The following is a 16888-nucleotide window of genomic DNA, read 5'->3' as shown; positions in this document are numbered from 1 at the left end:
AAATTGTTAATGCCAAGAGCGCTCCCACACTGCCCCGGTTCACAATGCACTTTGCAGTCTGATCTCTAGGGTGAATGTCTCAGTTTACACGTGTGCATTTGCTTTCTGTTTGACTAACCAGGTCGCATTGCATTGAAGGAGCTTTTTTTCCCCATAAGATGCGTGCTCAATTTGAGGGTTTCCGTAAGAAAAATGCTGTCCTCTTTTTATTTATGAAAACCCTTGCTTCGACTCCCCCGGCAGCTGCAGTGATAAAAGTACCCAAACGAGACTGGCTGCGTATTTACTATTTCATAACAGCAAAAGACAGCGAAACATAGGCATCGTATTTCGTCCTCCCCGGGATAACACCATTCGGCTGATGTGCTGTTGTCTTGTCTGTCGTTGAATGATTTAATATGAAACCCATTACGTTGATAATTTTACCTGAATCTTCCCTCCGTTTCAATTTACCTGGGGGATTTTTAATAGCATTGAATCTCATTCAGACTGTATTCTGGTACTCAATCAAATATTACAGGCGCCACTTCAGTCTTATTGATCACGAGTTCCGACTGACTCAACCACAAAGAACTCCGCGTATATATTAACAACGTAAATAAACTCACTGGGCTTCGTGTAAAAAAACTTGCTGAATCATTTCGGTTGGAACTCTCATAGTGGGTCTAATCCAAGTGAACCATTCGTTGGGAATTTTTAAAAAACATATCTTGACATTTCTTTCCGGGGATATCTATCTGCGGCTCTTCAATGACTTTACAAGAAACCGCGGAGGGTAGAGAACGGGTTTCTTTCAGAAGCTGGAGCAGAATATCGACAGTAGGGAATCCGACTTCAAAATTAATTGTCTCATTCTCTCGCCTGTGCAAGGGGTAATACATAAATACCGTCACTACCCCAATTCTACACCTCCCACACACAAAAACATATCCTGCTCAAGATTAATGTTCCAGAATTCCGAATTCAGAGACTCGCCAGTAAGCATTTAATGTGGTTGTAAGTTGGAAAGAGATGTCTGTCTTGAATTTGTCTGGTTTGAAGTCCAATAATATGAATATTTGCAGCTCAGGGGGCGATTAGAAAACGCCGCCACTGCCCTTAACACAGGTTATAATTGCAATATTTAAACGCGGCAGTTGTACTGGCATTCACAAATTAATTTTTCCAATCACATCCATGTTAATCGCCAATTCTCAATCATTTAATGAGACTGCAAAAGTCTATCAAGCAACGGAAAAGGGGGGTTTCATTCAATTTTTTTGTTTTCTTTTGAAGAAGTAGCCTTTAAACCGTCGTTTGAAAAACAATTGTGTCCAATGTTCAGCTATCTGTAACTTGATCTATTTTGCTTTTATACATACACACGCAAGCGCTCGCTGGGACTCTTAAACATGCGTTCTCACGTACACACATGTATGCACTTACACACTCACACACACACACTAATACGGTTCGCGTTCGCGCGCGCACAGACACACACACACAGGCGCGCGCGTATTTACCCTCCTACACAGTGAAAGAAAATTGCCTTTACCACACACTCACTCTCTTTCTTACACACAGATGCACGCTCTCTTTCACACTCAGACACGCATCTCCAAGGCTCCACCTTCCGTGATGGAATCATAGGAGTGGCGGCTTATCCTCTCAGCTCCCGAAAAAGAACTTGTCAATTTTAAGCTGTCAATCAAGCGCTGCCCTCGTCTCTCATTGGCTGGAGCTAGCCTGGTCCCGGGACTCAGCCGCGCCAAGCAGAATCGCCACTCTTCAGTTGCACTTTGCAATCGCAGCGTTGTGAGGTCGGACCCGCGGCAGCCGGGAGTAGCAGCTCCCTGCTCGAGCTGCTTCGATGTTCGAAGAATGTATTATCTAAAATAAACTTCGATCGGAATAAAAGAGCTCAGGCTGGGATCTGAAACCAAATTAAACCTCTTGCCGCAGCATGCAACCTCTTTGTAGATCTGCAGATTTGGACACGGTTGGGTGCTGAAGTGAGTTCTGCACGAATTGGAACGGTTTTCTCCGCACACCAGTTTCTGGAGCTTCCTGCGGGAAACCTGGCGATCGGCTTCATTTTCTTAAAGACTTTATTGAGGATAATTGCAAGGTGAACGGAAGGTTGTGCGTGCGCCTGTGTGTATGTTCGTTTATTACTTTTGTGCTGGGACGGTGAGGATTTGAGTGTCGCTTTCATCATGCCCGAGTCTCAAAGCTGTTTGTGATGAATCCGGAATTCAACAAGTACTGCTCGGGCATGGATTTGATGTTGCTGCTTGCTCTGCTCTTTTGGGCTCGGGCCGCTGCCGTGATTAATTTGAAATATTCGGTGGTGGAAGAGGAGAGAGCCGGGACGGTTATCGGAAACGTAGCGAAAGACGCCGGCTTCTCAACTTGGGAGCAGCCGGTGCCTCTCTTCCGCGTCTTGTCTAACTCGGCGCCGCATCTGGTGGAGATCAATCCGTCGAGCGGTTTACTCGTGACCAAGCAGAAGATCGACCGGGATCCGCTGTGCGGACTGAACCCCAAGTGTGTGATCTCGCTGGAGGAGATGATCAACTCCATGGAGATTTGTGTAATCAAAGTGGAGATCCTGGACATCAACGACAACTCGCCCACCTTCCCCACTGAGCAAATCGATTTGGAAATCTCAGAGACGGCCAGTCCGGGCACTAGGATCCCCCTGGAGAGCGCTTACGACCCCGACTCCGGAGATTTCGGAGTGCAGACTTACGAGATAACGCCCAACGATTTGTTCAGGCTGGAGATCAAGAGCCGGGGAGACGGTTCTCGCTTCGCCGAGCTGGTGGTAGAGAAAGCGCTGGACAGGGAGGTCCAGTCTCACTACAGCTACATGATCACGGCTCTGGACGGGGGTAAACCCCCGAATTTGGGTACGGCCCAACTCAACATCAAAGTCATCGACTCCAACGACAACTACCCGGTGTTTGAGCAGACTGCTTATACGGTGAACGTGCTGGAGAACGCGCCGGTTAACTCGCTGGTTATCGACTTGAACGCTTCGGACCCGGACGAGGGAACGAACGGGGAGATCGTCTATTCGTTCAACAGTTACGTGTCGGACAAGACCAGGCAACTTTTCAAATTGGAACCCCGAACCGGGGCCATCACGGTGAAGGGCAACATCGACTACGAAGAGGGTAGTATCTACGAGATCGACGTGCAGGCGAAAGACCTGGGACCCAATTCGATCCCGGCCCATTGCAAGGTGACGGTGAACGTGGTGGACGTGAACGACAATGTCCCCGTTATCACCTTATTTTCGGTTAGCAGCGAGACGGTGGAGGTGAGTGAAGCCGCCCCTCCCGGCTATGTGATCGGCCTGGTCCGTGTCTCGGACCGCGACTCTGGCGCTAACGGTAGGGTACAGTGCAAACTTTTGGGCGACGTCCCCTTCAAACTGCAGGAGTACGAAAGTTTTTACACCATTCTGGTGGACGGAAAGCTGGACCGGGAGCAGAGGGACCTGTACAACCTTACTATCCTGGCGAAGGACGGCGGCTCCCCCTCGCTTCAATCTACCAAATCCTTCACAGTCAGGATTACAGATGAAAACGACAACCCCCCTCACTTCACCAAACCCTTTTACCAGGTCAGCGTTAGGGAAAACAACACCCCGGGCTCGCACCTCCTCTCCGTGTCTGCCAGGGACGTGGATTTGGGCTTGAACGGAAGCGTATCCTACCAGATTATCCCGTCGCAGGTGAAGGACATGCCCGTCTTCACCTACGTGTCCATTAACCCCAACTCGGGGGACGTGTATGCACTGAGGTCCTTCAATTACGAGCAGACCAGGTCATTCGAATTTAAGGTTATGGCTAAAGACGGGGGTAACCCCCCGCTGGAAAGTAACACTACGGTGAAGGTGTTTGTATTGGATGTTAATGACAACGTCCCCATTATAACTGCGCCGCCTTTGGTTAATGGTACGACTGATGTCTACATCCCGAGAAACGTTGGCTCAGGCTACTTGGTGACAGTGGTGAAAGCTGATGATTATGACGAAGGTGACAACGGCCGCTTGACATACGGCATCGTGGATGGCGACCGGGGCTTCTTTGAGATGGACCAGGCAAGTGGAGAAATCAGAACCACTCGAAGTTTCGGGGAGGGGGCTGAGACCAACTATGAACTGATCGTGGTGGCGCAGGACCATGGTAAGTCTGCCCTCTCCGCCACTGCTCTGATCGCCGTCTATCTTTCACCTGCTTTAGATGCCCAGGAATCGATTGGGTCCTTGAATTTATCCTTAATCTTTATAATCGCCTTGGGGTCCATTGCTGCAATCCTGTTTGTGACCATGATCTTTGTAGCAGTCAAATGCAAGCGAGACAACAAGGAGATCCGGACGTACAACTGCAGGGTGGCCGAGTACTCTTATGGACAGCAGAAGAAGCCGAAGAAAAAGAGTAAGATCAATAAGAACGACATCAGGCTGGTGCCCAGAGACATAGAGGAGACTGACAAAATGAACGTGGTCAGCTGCTCTTCCCTCACCTCCTCCCTGAACTACTTCGACTACCACCAGCAAACTTTGCCCTTGGGTTGTCGCAGGTCGGAGGCTGCCTTTCTTAATATGGAGAACCAGAACTCCAGGAACGCCAGTGGGAACCACGTGTACCATACTTTCACCAATACCCAGAGCTCTCAGCAGCAGCCGGACCTCATCATCAACGGCATGCCGCTTCCAGAGGTGAGTGCTTCTAAGAATCGATTTTGCATTCAAGCCCAGAATTGGTACTTGGCTATTGATGCAGTCTCTAACTGATAGCTCGATCAGTTTCACTACATCCACTGAGATGCGATATTGACAAGGAGATTAGTGCTGGGAAGAAATACAATTCCACAAAGAAAATGTTAGCTGGACCTAGATTTTCTTTTAAAAATGCATACATTTTTTAAAGTTACTTATATGGGGGGGGGGGGGTCAATGAGTAGCTAGTTTAGTAAAGCTGGCTTACCTCAAACGTGTTGGAGAAGAGAATATTTCAAATTTTGTGTTACAGGTTATTGGTTTCACTAAGTCCGACTCAGCGTTAAAAACTGAGAAAATCTGCATTCTAACTGTCAGTGGACTGCCCATTCTTTACTGGACGTACTGCATTAGTATGAAGCGTGGGGTGGGTGGAACAGCAAGGCTGGCTGCACAAAGCTTCAATTGACTGAAAGCTGCAACAATATGTGATACTCATGTTATTCCACCATCAGGGTGGCTAAAGAGAAGTTTGTGACCCATGCTGGGATCAGTAACATCACTGCTGCTGAAAATACAGGAGCTTAAGCATTCTCCTTCTTGTACAACCGTGGTCTTTTTGGCAGGTCATCTTAAAGCTTGTCTTGAGAAAGTTGGAGCAAGGGAGCTAGGCCATAAATGTAAAATGAAATGAATAACACAGCAATGAAGGGGTTGAAAGTTTTTGAAACATTAAACAGGACTTGATAGTTATTTTGTGAAGTAAGTACAGATAAACATCACAAACAAGCGGAGAGAATTGGGAAAAATAAGGAATTAAAAATGTTTGCACTAGGAGGAAACATTTTGATGCATCAGCAAGAGTACAGTAAGACAAGCTGATTACTTTCATCTCCTTTCCCAAAGAAAGGAAAAGAAAGAGTGGCTTGTTTGTAAAAATCTCCATGAGCTGTAAAAATTCAACTGAAAAAGGGAAGCAAATCCTGAGAGCTTTAAAGTAGAAACAAGTGAGAATAGCTTCAAAACAAAGGCAACATCAATCAGAAACAGTGGGAGATCAGTGATGACATTATACAGTGGATTTCCATTAATTGGGACCAGTACATTTTGACCCAATTGAGCAGCTGCCCCAATTAGCCTAAGTTTCATGGAAATAGTTAAAAAGGTATAGAAAAGACAAACTACTGCAGTAACAAATTATGTTTTAAATGAAATACAGAATAAAGTAGAACACTACTAAAACTATAAAACGGTGTATGAATTTCTAGTAGTTATTGATGGAGGAATTTACTCAGTGTATGCTGATGTTTTCTTGTGATTGACTGTAAATAAACAAAATCATTGCAGACCCCTAGTGCAGATTGTGGACTACTTTCAAACAGAGCTTTGGATGATTGCATCCTCCAAACTTCCATTTTGATTTTAACATTCAAGATGATTGTTATACCTCTACTCTAAATACTGTGTAGTACCTAACTTCTGAAGTAGTGAAAACATTTAATTTTCATTCCCTGCCATTTCTGGCATCTGCAAACCTAAATGCCTGAAACTGCACTGAGTAAAACAGTTCTGAATTTTTTTTACTGTTTACTTCAGATGTTTATCTGTACTTCCTGACAAAAGCCACTGCTTTTTAAACACAAGCGTTGCAAGTAAGACTTTTTAAGACTATTTATTCTAAAAGCACAGTGTAGTGTCTGATGGCCACACAACGTGCACACAATTGATCTTAGAAAATGTTTGGCAGCAGTCTCCTGTCCCACTTAAGCGGCATATTGTCCCAAATAAACGAAGGGAATCCCAACTATTTTCTTGATTAGTTTTTGTTCATTAAAAGTTGTCCCAAATGAGCGACTATCCCAATTAACTGGAATCCAATGTAGTTGGAAAATAAATCAGACATTTTATTAAAAATGCATATCCTTGTCTTATGTTAGCAGCTGATCTTATACACAGATTTACTTAAAGCATCCTGGGCTGTTAGACTTCCGACATTCTTCTTTTCTCTTACTGAAAAGAATGAAGAATTGCCTACAATAAAGGAGTGACAAAGACATCTACAGAATAGATGCTTATTGCTTAAGAATAGATTGCTTATGGTTATTGTTCCATCAATGGATTGACTGGTCACTCAAGCACTCCCAACTGCACATCCTGTTTCTGCACATGTTGCTGAAAGAGAAACTTGCAACTGGTAGTAAAGGATGGGTACTTCTATCACTGGTTTGCCCAAGGAAATCTTCATAGTTTGTGTCTGTAAAATAGTGATTTCTACTCACAAACTTTACCTCGCACTGAGCTTCAATTGTAGTTCAGCTCATTTGCCCTGTTGTATCCTCCATATGAAGGCAGTCATCATAACAGTGCACGCCAGTTAAATAATTGATTGAAAACTCAATTTATTCTTCAGGCAGAGGGAATAGTTGAATGCAGTAAATATGTGTGGCAAAGTACAATTTGACTTGTTTGCCCATCAACTGCCCAAATTTAAAACAAAAGCAGGATTTTTAAAAAATCATATTGTGTATTATAAAGAAAACTAAGCATATATTGTATCTCAGTAGCTTGCATATAATTAGTGTGCTTCATAATTAAATGGATATGAAAAATGTTATAGTCAAGCTCAAAAGGTCAAGTTTTACAATAGTACTGTTCATTCAGCATGGCAGGTGCTATATTCTGAATTTTTCTTATATTGTAAATATCTTGATATAGTGTCACTGAATATCTATAGTTATGATTAGTTTGTGTACTTCGATGCACATCATTGAACAGTTTCTCTCCACCATCCCATCTGCACTAAATACAAGTTCGAATTAGCATTGCGGATGTGCTAGCTCTCGGCATGAACAAAGAAAAGGGCATGTAGAACTATGGCAGTGTAGTCAACAGGACTTCCCCTGTGTGGCTCCAGCAGCTGCTTTGTCATGAGTGTCAGTCTATTTTATCTTGATCTGTTGTGACCACAATAGCTAAAGGAAGGCACCTTTGATTTTAATATTCTGTGACGTTGTGAGATGCCCATTGCTCAGACTATATATTTCCATTAAGTGCGTGATGAGAGCAGTTTTTTTTAGGTGCCCTGAAGAAAAATATATCAGGAATTAATAAACACAAAAGATTTTGCAGAACATAGACATCTAGGGCAAAACACATAAAGTGCTGAAGGAACTCAGTAGGTCAAGCAGCATCTATGGAGGGAGATGAATAGTCAAAGTTTCAGGCCAATACCCTTCATCCGTATGGGAAAGGAAGGCGGAAAAAGCAGCTTATGAAGGTAGGGGAGGGAAAGGAGTGGAAACTGGCAGGGTAAAACCAGGTGAGGAGGAAGGTGGGTGGATGGGGGAAAGGAGATGATGTAAGAAACTGGGAGGTGATAGCTGGAAGAGGTGAAGAGCTGAGAAAGAAGGAATCTGATAGGAGAGGACAGTAGACCTTGAGAGAAAGTGAAGGAGGAAGGACACCAGAGGGAGGTGATGGCTAGATGAGGAGAGGAGAAGTGGTGTGAGGGGAATCAGAATGAAGAATGGAAGAGAGAAGGGAAGTTTGAGAAATCAATGTTCATGCCATCAACTTGGAGGCAACCCAGATGGAATATGAGGTATTGCTCCTCCAGTGTGAATGTGGCTTCATCGTGGCAGTAGAGGGCACCATAGACATGCTTGTTGGAATGGGATAGGAAGTCAAATTGAAATGGGTGGCCACTGGGAATTACCGATTTTTGTGGCAGACGGAGTGAAGGTGCACGACAGTGTGGTTCCCTCTCTGCATCAGATCTCACTAGGAGCACCAAGTACAATAGGTAACCTCAAACAGATTCGCATTTGAAATTTGGCCTCATTTGGAAGGATTGTTTGGATCCTTAATAATGTTGACGGAGTAGGCATAGGGACAGGTGTGGAAATTGTCTCACGTACAAGGATAATTACCACAAGGGGAGGGTTATAAGGACAAAGGAGTCGCATAAAGAGTGATCACTAGAGCAATTGGAGGGGGAGGGGAAGACGTGCTCCAAGTAATCATTCCAGGTAAGGTGACACTTCACCTGCAAGTGCTTCCGGTGCAGCCTACTCTACTTAAGTGATGCTGATTGGGTTGGGGGACGACTTTGTCAAGCACCTTCACTCTGCCACAAAAGGCAGGATCTCTTAGTGGCTACCCATTTCAATTTGACTTTACTTTCCCATTCTGACAAGTCTTTCCATTTCATTGCCTCCTCTATTGGCATATAGTCCTCATATACCATGTGGTTAGCCCCCAATGTGATTGCATCAAGTTCTCTAACTTCTGCTAATTTCTTCTCTCTTCCTCCTTCTCTCTTTCCATTTCCCATGCTGATTCCCCCTCAACTTTTCTCTCCTCACCTACCCACCACTTCTCTCTGGGGTCCCTCCTCCATCCCTGTCTTCCGTGGCCCCTGTTCTGTCCAATCAGATTCAGTTTTCTTCAGCCCTTCAATTTCTCTACCTATCAACCTCCAACTTCTTAGTTCATCCCCCTCCTTCACCCACTCTTCTCCTCACAAATCACCTGCTAACTACCTCCACCCACCTTGCTCTGGCTTCCTGCTGCTTTAGTTCCAGACCCAATGAAAGGTCTCGACGCAAAATATGGACTGTTCATTTCCTTCCATAGATGCTGCCTAACCTGCTGAGTTCCTCCAGCACTTCATGTGCATTGCCCAGGAAATAAACAATGTATTTTGAATGATTTACTTGTTGCCAAATGTGGGCGTCTCAGAATTGCTTAGTTTAGGTAAACCTGAAATTAAGTTTTCTTCCCCAGCTCTTCTGAAGAAAAATGCCCTAACAGAAACATCTGGAGATTTGTTCTTACACCGTTGTTTACTTTGTGGCGGAGCAGTGTGTCTTGTGGGATATCTTCACAATAACATGATTAAGACATGCTTGTAGGTTACTTGTTCCAGAACTGAAATGGTAGTACAGTATAATGGAGAACCTTATAGGTCAGTGCAGGGTTAATTAACTCTATTAATTTCCATGGGTTTTTTAAAATCCATTACTTTCTGGGCCAGCAAATGAGCAAAGATCAAGGAATCTCTGGTGGAAAGTGGGTAAAAAATGGATTGATGGCAGTCTACACCAGGTCCTATTTGCATACATGTCAATGGCTAGGAACAGAAACAATTTTCTCTCAGCTACTGGAATGGATAAGAGGAACAGTACTGACAACGAAACGTGGAGTTGACAGTGCAGGCAAATGCCTCCTTGAAGTATTAATGTTTTGTCATTTTGCTTGGTTAATTCACAGATAGATATCATTTCCTAAACTTACTGAATTAAAGGATTCTTAAAATTTAGAATGAGTTTATGCATGAGATTGTTGTTAACATGGCTGCCTATGGGAAGATAGTGCTCACTAGTTGGTTACCAGATTTCCCAAATTACAACAGTCACTATAATCTTTAAAAAGTTTTTTTTAAGTGCTTTGGGCATCTTGAGGTTGACAAAGGAGCGATTTAAATGCATGATGTTCTTTGTCTAACTTTCATCCTAGTCTTGGAATACCACTGGGTAAATTAGTGGCTGTTACTAATGTAATGCACATTCGTGACATTATATAGGCAGGAAGATTAATAGTTAGTCAAGTACTCAACTGAATAATATTTTAAAATAAGGCAATGTAAAATGATTATTTATGATAAGTCTGCTTTATGTTTCTGATAGCTGTGTTCTGTAATTTATGACTGAGCATTAGTTCAGAGCCCTTAAATGCAGTTTTCAGTTGTCTGGCGTTGTAATCTGTACCATTTAATCAAAGATTTATTGCTCAGATTAGATTTCTCCTGTTTTGTTAAAGGAAGGTGCTGCAGGCATCTTCCAATTATCATTCATCAACATAAGGTAAAGGCAAATCTCCACAGGGATGGGTTGCAACTGTGGTTCAACCCATTGTACAAAACACAGGCACATTCCTCAAAGGTTACAAAAAGGTTACCGAATTGAGTAATGCATGGTACACCCTTGGAAAGAATGTGCACCTTTGCATATGACCTATTGGTTTCTAAATGGCCTTCTCTGGTGTGATCTATCTAAAAGCCTGGATTAGATCAGACTCCATAATAATGGGGTCCCTTTTAATGTCATCCAGAGATGCGTTCTCATTAAAACTGAGTTTCTACACAAAGTCTAAATATTGGTACTGTCTTCTTACCAATACAAGAGGAAATAGTGAAGGGCAACATCTGTGGTTTGGCATTGCAAGACGGCTGATGTGTGTCAGTTATGCTGCAGCCTCTATGCAGAGTGATCAGAATTAACTGAAGCCCTGTGAATCACCGAGTCAAGGACTTAAACAGGTCCTTCAGCCCACTGAGTCCATTCTGACTATATAGTAACCCCACATTAACCCCTTTCTGATTCTCACATTTTCATGATCACACCTTAGGTTCTGCCACTCACCTACATGCAGTACTCGGAGCAATTTACAGTGGACAATTTATATACCAACCTGCATGTTTTTGTGGTGTAGGAGAAAACTTGCAAACTCCACACTGACAGCATGTGAGGTTTGGGTTGATGCTGAGAGGCAGTGACTGTACTGGCCATGCCACCGTTGTGCTCTGTTGTTTGAAGCCATGCCCGTTTCAGGACAGTACAGAATGAAGCTCAATCTGAGATCCTTACAGTCTTAAGTCACTGTGCTTTGCATGCTTAGAGACCAGCAATTGATCCCAGAGTTAAAGCAAGAGGTTTTTTTTAATTCAGAGCGACTGGGCAGGAACATGAAACCCAGTGGGTAGCACTTGTATTTTATTTCTTACATCCAAGGGAGTAAAAACCTTTATGTTGCGTATCTGTCACAATGTACAAGCAGTAAAGAGGGGAACGTGGGAGGATATTGCCCAAACACCAAGATATCTGCATAATTGTTTTGTATACATGTAAAAACAGTCAAATACACAATCAGATGAATGTACAGTCAGATATGCAATCAGATCAATGTGTATTGATAAATCTGGTGGCCTGGTGAAAGAGCTGTCCTGGAGCTTGTTGGTCCTGGCCTTAATGCTGCGGTACCATTTGCCAGACGGTAGCAGCTGAAGCGGTTTGCGGTTGGGGTGGCTGGAGTCCCTGATGATCCTCCGGTCCCTTTGTACACATCTGCTGCTCTGAGTGTCCTGAATAGAGGAAAGTTCATACCCACAGTTGCACCACTCTCTTGCAGTGCCTGGCGATTGAGGGTAGTGCAATTGCCATATGACATAATGACACATGAGTGCTGGCCAGATTATTAAAATAATATTCATTATAATTTTTTTTACCATTTTCCAAGTTATTTCCTTATCACTGATTTCCATATACATTTTTAAAAATTCTGCTCAATTTCATGCCTGTTGAAAAGATGAACAATTTATTGTGAATGCTGCTTATCTGCTGCTATGTGCCTGTGATTCTGCTGCTGCAAGCGGAGTTTTGATTGCATCTGTGCATATATTGCTCCTGCATATGACAATATAGTCAGTTTTGACTTTACATGCAATAATGCATTTTTTGACAAAAGACTTGATTGTGCTAGGGCGGCAACTGGTAACTCTCTTTGATGTTTAACTTTACACTGGAACTTTTCTGAAGCAATGTAAGGTAACCATTGATATAACAATAGTGAGCAACAGGATGTGTTGGACTGAGGTCAGTTTACTAGCATTACAAAGGGTACATGACAATGTAGTCTCAGTGAGGGGTTGAGATGTTGGGGGCTGGGGATGCTAGAGGATCAAAGAAGAGTAGCCAGGTTTATCTGAAAGGTGGGACTGGTTGTATTGCAGCATTGCAGGCAAATTACCTTTATGGTAGCCAGCTGCAACCTACATTTGTAAAGCTTTGATGTAGGTCATCTGAACTTTTGGCGAAAGTGTAGTCAAAATAAGAGGGAAAATTAATAACTTAATTTCAATGAGAATTTACTCATCCTTTTGTGGTTCCTGTAACATGATCAGCAGATGTATTACATAAATCATTCCACTGTATGAATATTATTGAGATTGTGTCAGCAGTGTCTCATAATTAATGAAACATTTTAAATTCACCCAACTGCTAATCATTTGATCTTGTCAGACATTTTGCAGCACGATAAATGGATGGGAAGAGATGCACAAACCTGCTAAAAACAAGCTTGGATCAAGTCTTCACAATGCTGCAATCCTTAAAATAAAAAGTACACATTTAATAGATACCACATTTTCAAAACTTCAGTCATCAAACAGAGATTCATGCAAATATTCATGGAAAGGGAAAGGATTTTCTGTCCCAGAGGATATTGAGAGGGAAAGAGAGGCTCCTTTTTCTGGAAAAATATTGTAGATTTATTTGAATTTTTCAGTTCTGCGAACAAGATATTCGGCACATCACGTTGCAGAGAAGCAGCTATCTACAGACATGCAACTCAAAGAGATAGTTGCAAAAACAGCCAATGCCCCATAAAACAATCAACAGAATACATGCAGTCAGTATTTTGAACAGTCCAGTGGTATTGCACTTCAATATGAACTGACCAACCGTATAGCACTTCAGTAACAGTTACACATGAGCCATAGCTTAACCTTATCACTGTGAATGTCAAGAGTACTTGTCATTATGTGGATGGAGCTATCCATGGTTTGTCTTGCTGAGGATGTTGGGGGAACTATTCCCCAGTTGCGCTTGTAGTGTGAAAATCCGCCACTAAGAGGTGCATGTGAGCTGCCTGGGGAATGGCATTTAAGGGTTTTTTTGTCTGCTGGGAAGCAACAGGTCTGTTCTTGAAACAGTGATTCTGTTGTTAATCGGGAAGCGAGGGAGTGTTCCATTTATCATCATTTGTAGTTCTCTTTTGGGTCAATATTTAAGATCTGCTTCTTTTACTAAGTTTTCAGCCATTTGTCCATATGTTTACTTATATGCATGTCTCAGTGTCTAAATTCTATCTGATAATATTTCTTCAAAGAATTCTTCTACAGTACAAAGTTCTATAGAATGTGTTTTGCTTTGAATCAATGTGCTTTTCACCAAGCAGGTGTTATTTTGATACCAAGCTGATGAATCTTCTTTTAAATGTCACAAATCAAGCCTCACGCTAGATGGTTAATTCATGTTCCAAATGGCGCTGCGGAGTTCTGATTAGGCAACTCTCATCAGACAGCTAACATCTGTTAAGGAATCAGATTATTGGGTCAACATCACGTTGCTAATTGTGGGATCTTGCTGCGCACAGAACAATTTGTGTTTCCAGCACTGCGTCATGATGTTACTGGCTCTGAAATGTTTTGCGATGTCCCACAGTCTTTGAGGGTTTAGACAGACAGATTTGCTATCTTAAAAAATAAAAATAGTACGAGCTCAGAACTGGCACTGAGCTGGGCAAAGACACCATATAGATATGATGCAACTGTGTACTGGGAGCTAACAGCCAGCCGCTTGACTGCATTAACAAGGATGCAGGAGCAGGTGGCAATACTGAGTGCAGACTCATAGCCCTAAGTACAGGCGGGGGTCCCTTGCTAATGCCTGAATTGAGGGCAGTCAGTTTATATTTGTTAGACCCCGTCAAATGTGTGAGACCAACTCCTGCCTATTCAGTAATGTCAGAAAATGCCTTTAAAAAGACCAATGTGGTCTGTGAGTTATTGAATTCTTTGCAACTCTAACTTTGCACATGAGAGGTTAATGAATGGCTTGTATTGTAGGCCACTAATTAAACAAAGTTTTTAAAAGGACACAAAGTGACATGATTGCAGTAATTGATGTGAGTGTGATCTGTAGAAGGAGGAAGTAATTCAAAGGCTTCATTTTACTGCTGATCTGTGCTGTAAAGTATTGCCTGACCCCTGCAGTCCAGGTGCATCTTTTATTAGGTTTTTGTACACAGTAATGTGTGAAATGAGAGGAACACATAACCTTCAATCTGCTTTTGTTAAAGTAATCCTGAAATTGCAATGGAATTGGAATACTACTGGTAGCAAATTAAAAAAAATAGTACTGCCATACATAAGAACTGAAATGTTGGGTTGGTACTGCTAGAAAATGAAACTTTCTGTTGCATATTCATTTTGGGAGGATAGTAATTTCTCTCTTTAATGGGTGAATTTGAACAGTATTGTTTAAAAATGGCTTAAAAATTATTCCTAGCTGTCTGCTTTCAAACAGCTGAATGTTATGCCCATTTAGATGGCTTTGTTGGGTTTAATTCTGGCTGAAGTAAAGTCCAGTTTAGTCTGTTTGAAAATGTTTGCCTTTGTTACTAAAGGATAAAGAGGGTTGGGGGTTGCCAGAATAATTGCAGTGTTGCCCAGAGCTACTGAATGATGTTCATATTGATCAGAACACTTCGTGCAGCTGCTTCCTACGAGAGGTACTGTACACAATGAGGAAATAATGTTTGCTACGTGGAACAACCCATGTTCCAAGCTGCTCTTCCCTTGGTTATGCTGCTCAACTCTTCCTCCACCGAGACTGCATTAATGCTGCCTCATGCGCTCGTGTTGAGCTCGTCAATTTTGTCAACTTTGCCCTCAACTTCTCCCCTGCCCTTGAATCCATTTGGTCTATTTCTGACCTCTTTCTGCAGTCCCATCTCTCCCTCTCCATCTCTGGTGACAACCTGTCTTTCGACTTCTTTTATAATCCTTCCGATTCCCACAACATACTGACTGTATCTACACCTCTTCCCACCCTGTCTCCTGTAAAAATGCTATTCCTTTTCCTCAGTTCCTTCATCTCCATCACACCTTTTGCAAGGATGAGGCTTTCCTTTCCAGGACATCAGAGATGTCCTCCTCCTTCAAAGAATGGGGTTTCACTTCCTCACTATTGACTGCCCTCTCCCACATCTCCTCATTTTCCTAGACATCTGCACTCATGCAATCTTCCTGCCACCTTAACAGGGATACTGTTCCACTTGTCCAGCCTCCACATCCAACACATCATTCTCTGCAACCTGCGCTATCTTCATGGGATCCTACCACCAAACACAGCTTTACCTCCACCCACACTTTCGCTTTCTCCAGGAGTCACTCCCTCCAAGATTCCCTTGTCCCTTCATCCCTCTCCACTACTCTCCCTCCTGGCATGCACCGCAGCAAATGACTGAAATTCTACACTATTCATTTACCTTCTCCTTTACCTCCATGCAGGGCACTAAACTGCCCTTCCAGCGGAGGCAGGAGTTCAGCTGCAAATCTGTTGGGGTCATCCTTCGTGTCCGGTGCTTCCGATACAGCCTCCTCTACATTGGTGAGATCCCCCATAAATTGGGGGACCACTTTGATGAGCATCACCACCTCATCTGCCAAAAGAGGAATTTTCCAGTGGCAATCCATTTTAATTCCTAACCCTATTCCTGTTCAGACATGTTGGCCCATGCTCTCCTCCTTTGCCATAATGAGATCACTCTCAGGGTGGAGGAGCAACGCCTCAAATTCTATCACCTGATGTCACAACCACTGATTTTTCTTTCCAGTATTTTTCATTGCTCTGCCTTCCCTCTTCTTCTATTGCCCACTCAAGCCTCTTATCTCCTCTCACCTGCCTAACACATCCCCTTGGTGCCCCACCTTCTTCCCTTTCTCCTATGGTCCACTCTCCTCTCTGAACAGATTCCTTCTTCTCCAGCCCTTTACTGTTCCCACCCATTCAGCTTCAGCTGTCATCTCCTAGCATGTCCTTCTTCCCCACCCCACCACCTTTTCATACTGGTGTCTTCCCCCGTACTTTCTAGTCCTGATGAAGAGTCTCAGCTGTTTATTTATTTCCATAGATGCTGCCTGATCTTCTGAGTTCCTTTAGCATTTCGTGAGTGCTGTTCTGGATTTACAGCACCTGCAGAATCTCTTGTGTTTATATTTGGTTTACTGTCTAGCCTGAACCTTTGGATCTAAGCCATCATTTTCCTTCTGTTCTGGGACAGTAATAACAGGTTGCCTGTTCCACACACCTACACAGTTGTGTGCAGCATGTGTACGTGGTTGCTGCCCAGTGGGATTTATGTAAAGAAGGGAACGCAGCATTCCGAGGGAACAAATTAGACCAAAGTGAGCAGCGATTCAGTTTGCACAACACAGGTAGCCTCACAAGCAGAAAGCAATATGGCTGAGCAATGGGAGCAAGGTTGTTTGAAGAGAGTGCTGAAAGGGGATCTGGGAGCAGCATACTTAAAGGACTGGAGTGTATGGTGAGAATA

The 16888-nt window shown here is 43.2% G+C and overlaps 1 protein-coding gene across 1 annotated transcript in view; it reads left to right on the top strand.

Moving 5' to 3' along the window:
• The first annotated feature begins 1786 nt into the window (after positions 1–1786).
• The window catches only part of pcdh19 (protocadherin 19), a 162777-nt gene continuing 147675 nt past the window's right edge, over positions 1787–16888 (top strand). The window contains exon 1 of the mRNA XM_059976524.1: positions 1787–4711. Within this exon, the coding sequence (XP_059832507.1) occupies positions 2222–4711 (2490 nt within the window). The 5' untranslated portion in view covers positions 1787–2221. The remainder of the gene's footprint in view (positions 4712–16888) is intronic.

This window comes from Hypanus sabinus, chromosome 8 (genome assembly GCF_030144855.1).
Source record: "Hypanus sabinus isolate sHypSab1 chromosome 8, sHypSab1.hap1, whole genome shotgun sequence".
NCBI lineage: Eukaryota > Metazoa > Chordata > Chondrichthyes > Myliobatiformes > Dasyatidae > Hypanus > Hypanus sabinus.
This window is presented reverse-complemented; position numbering and strand designations above follow the sequence as displayed.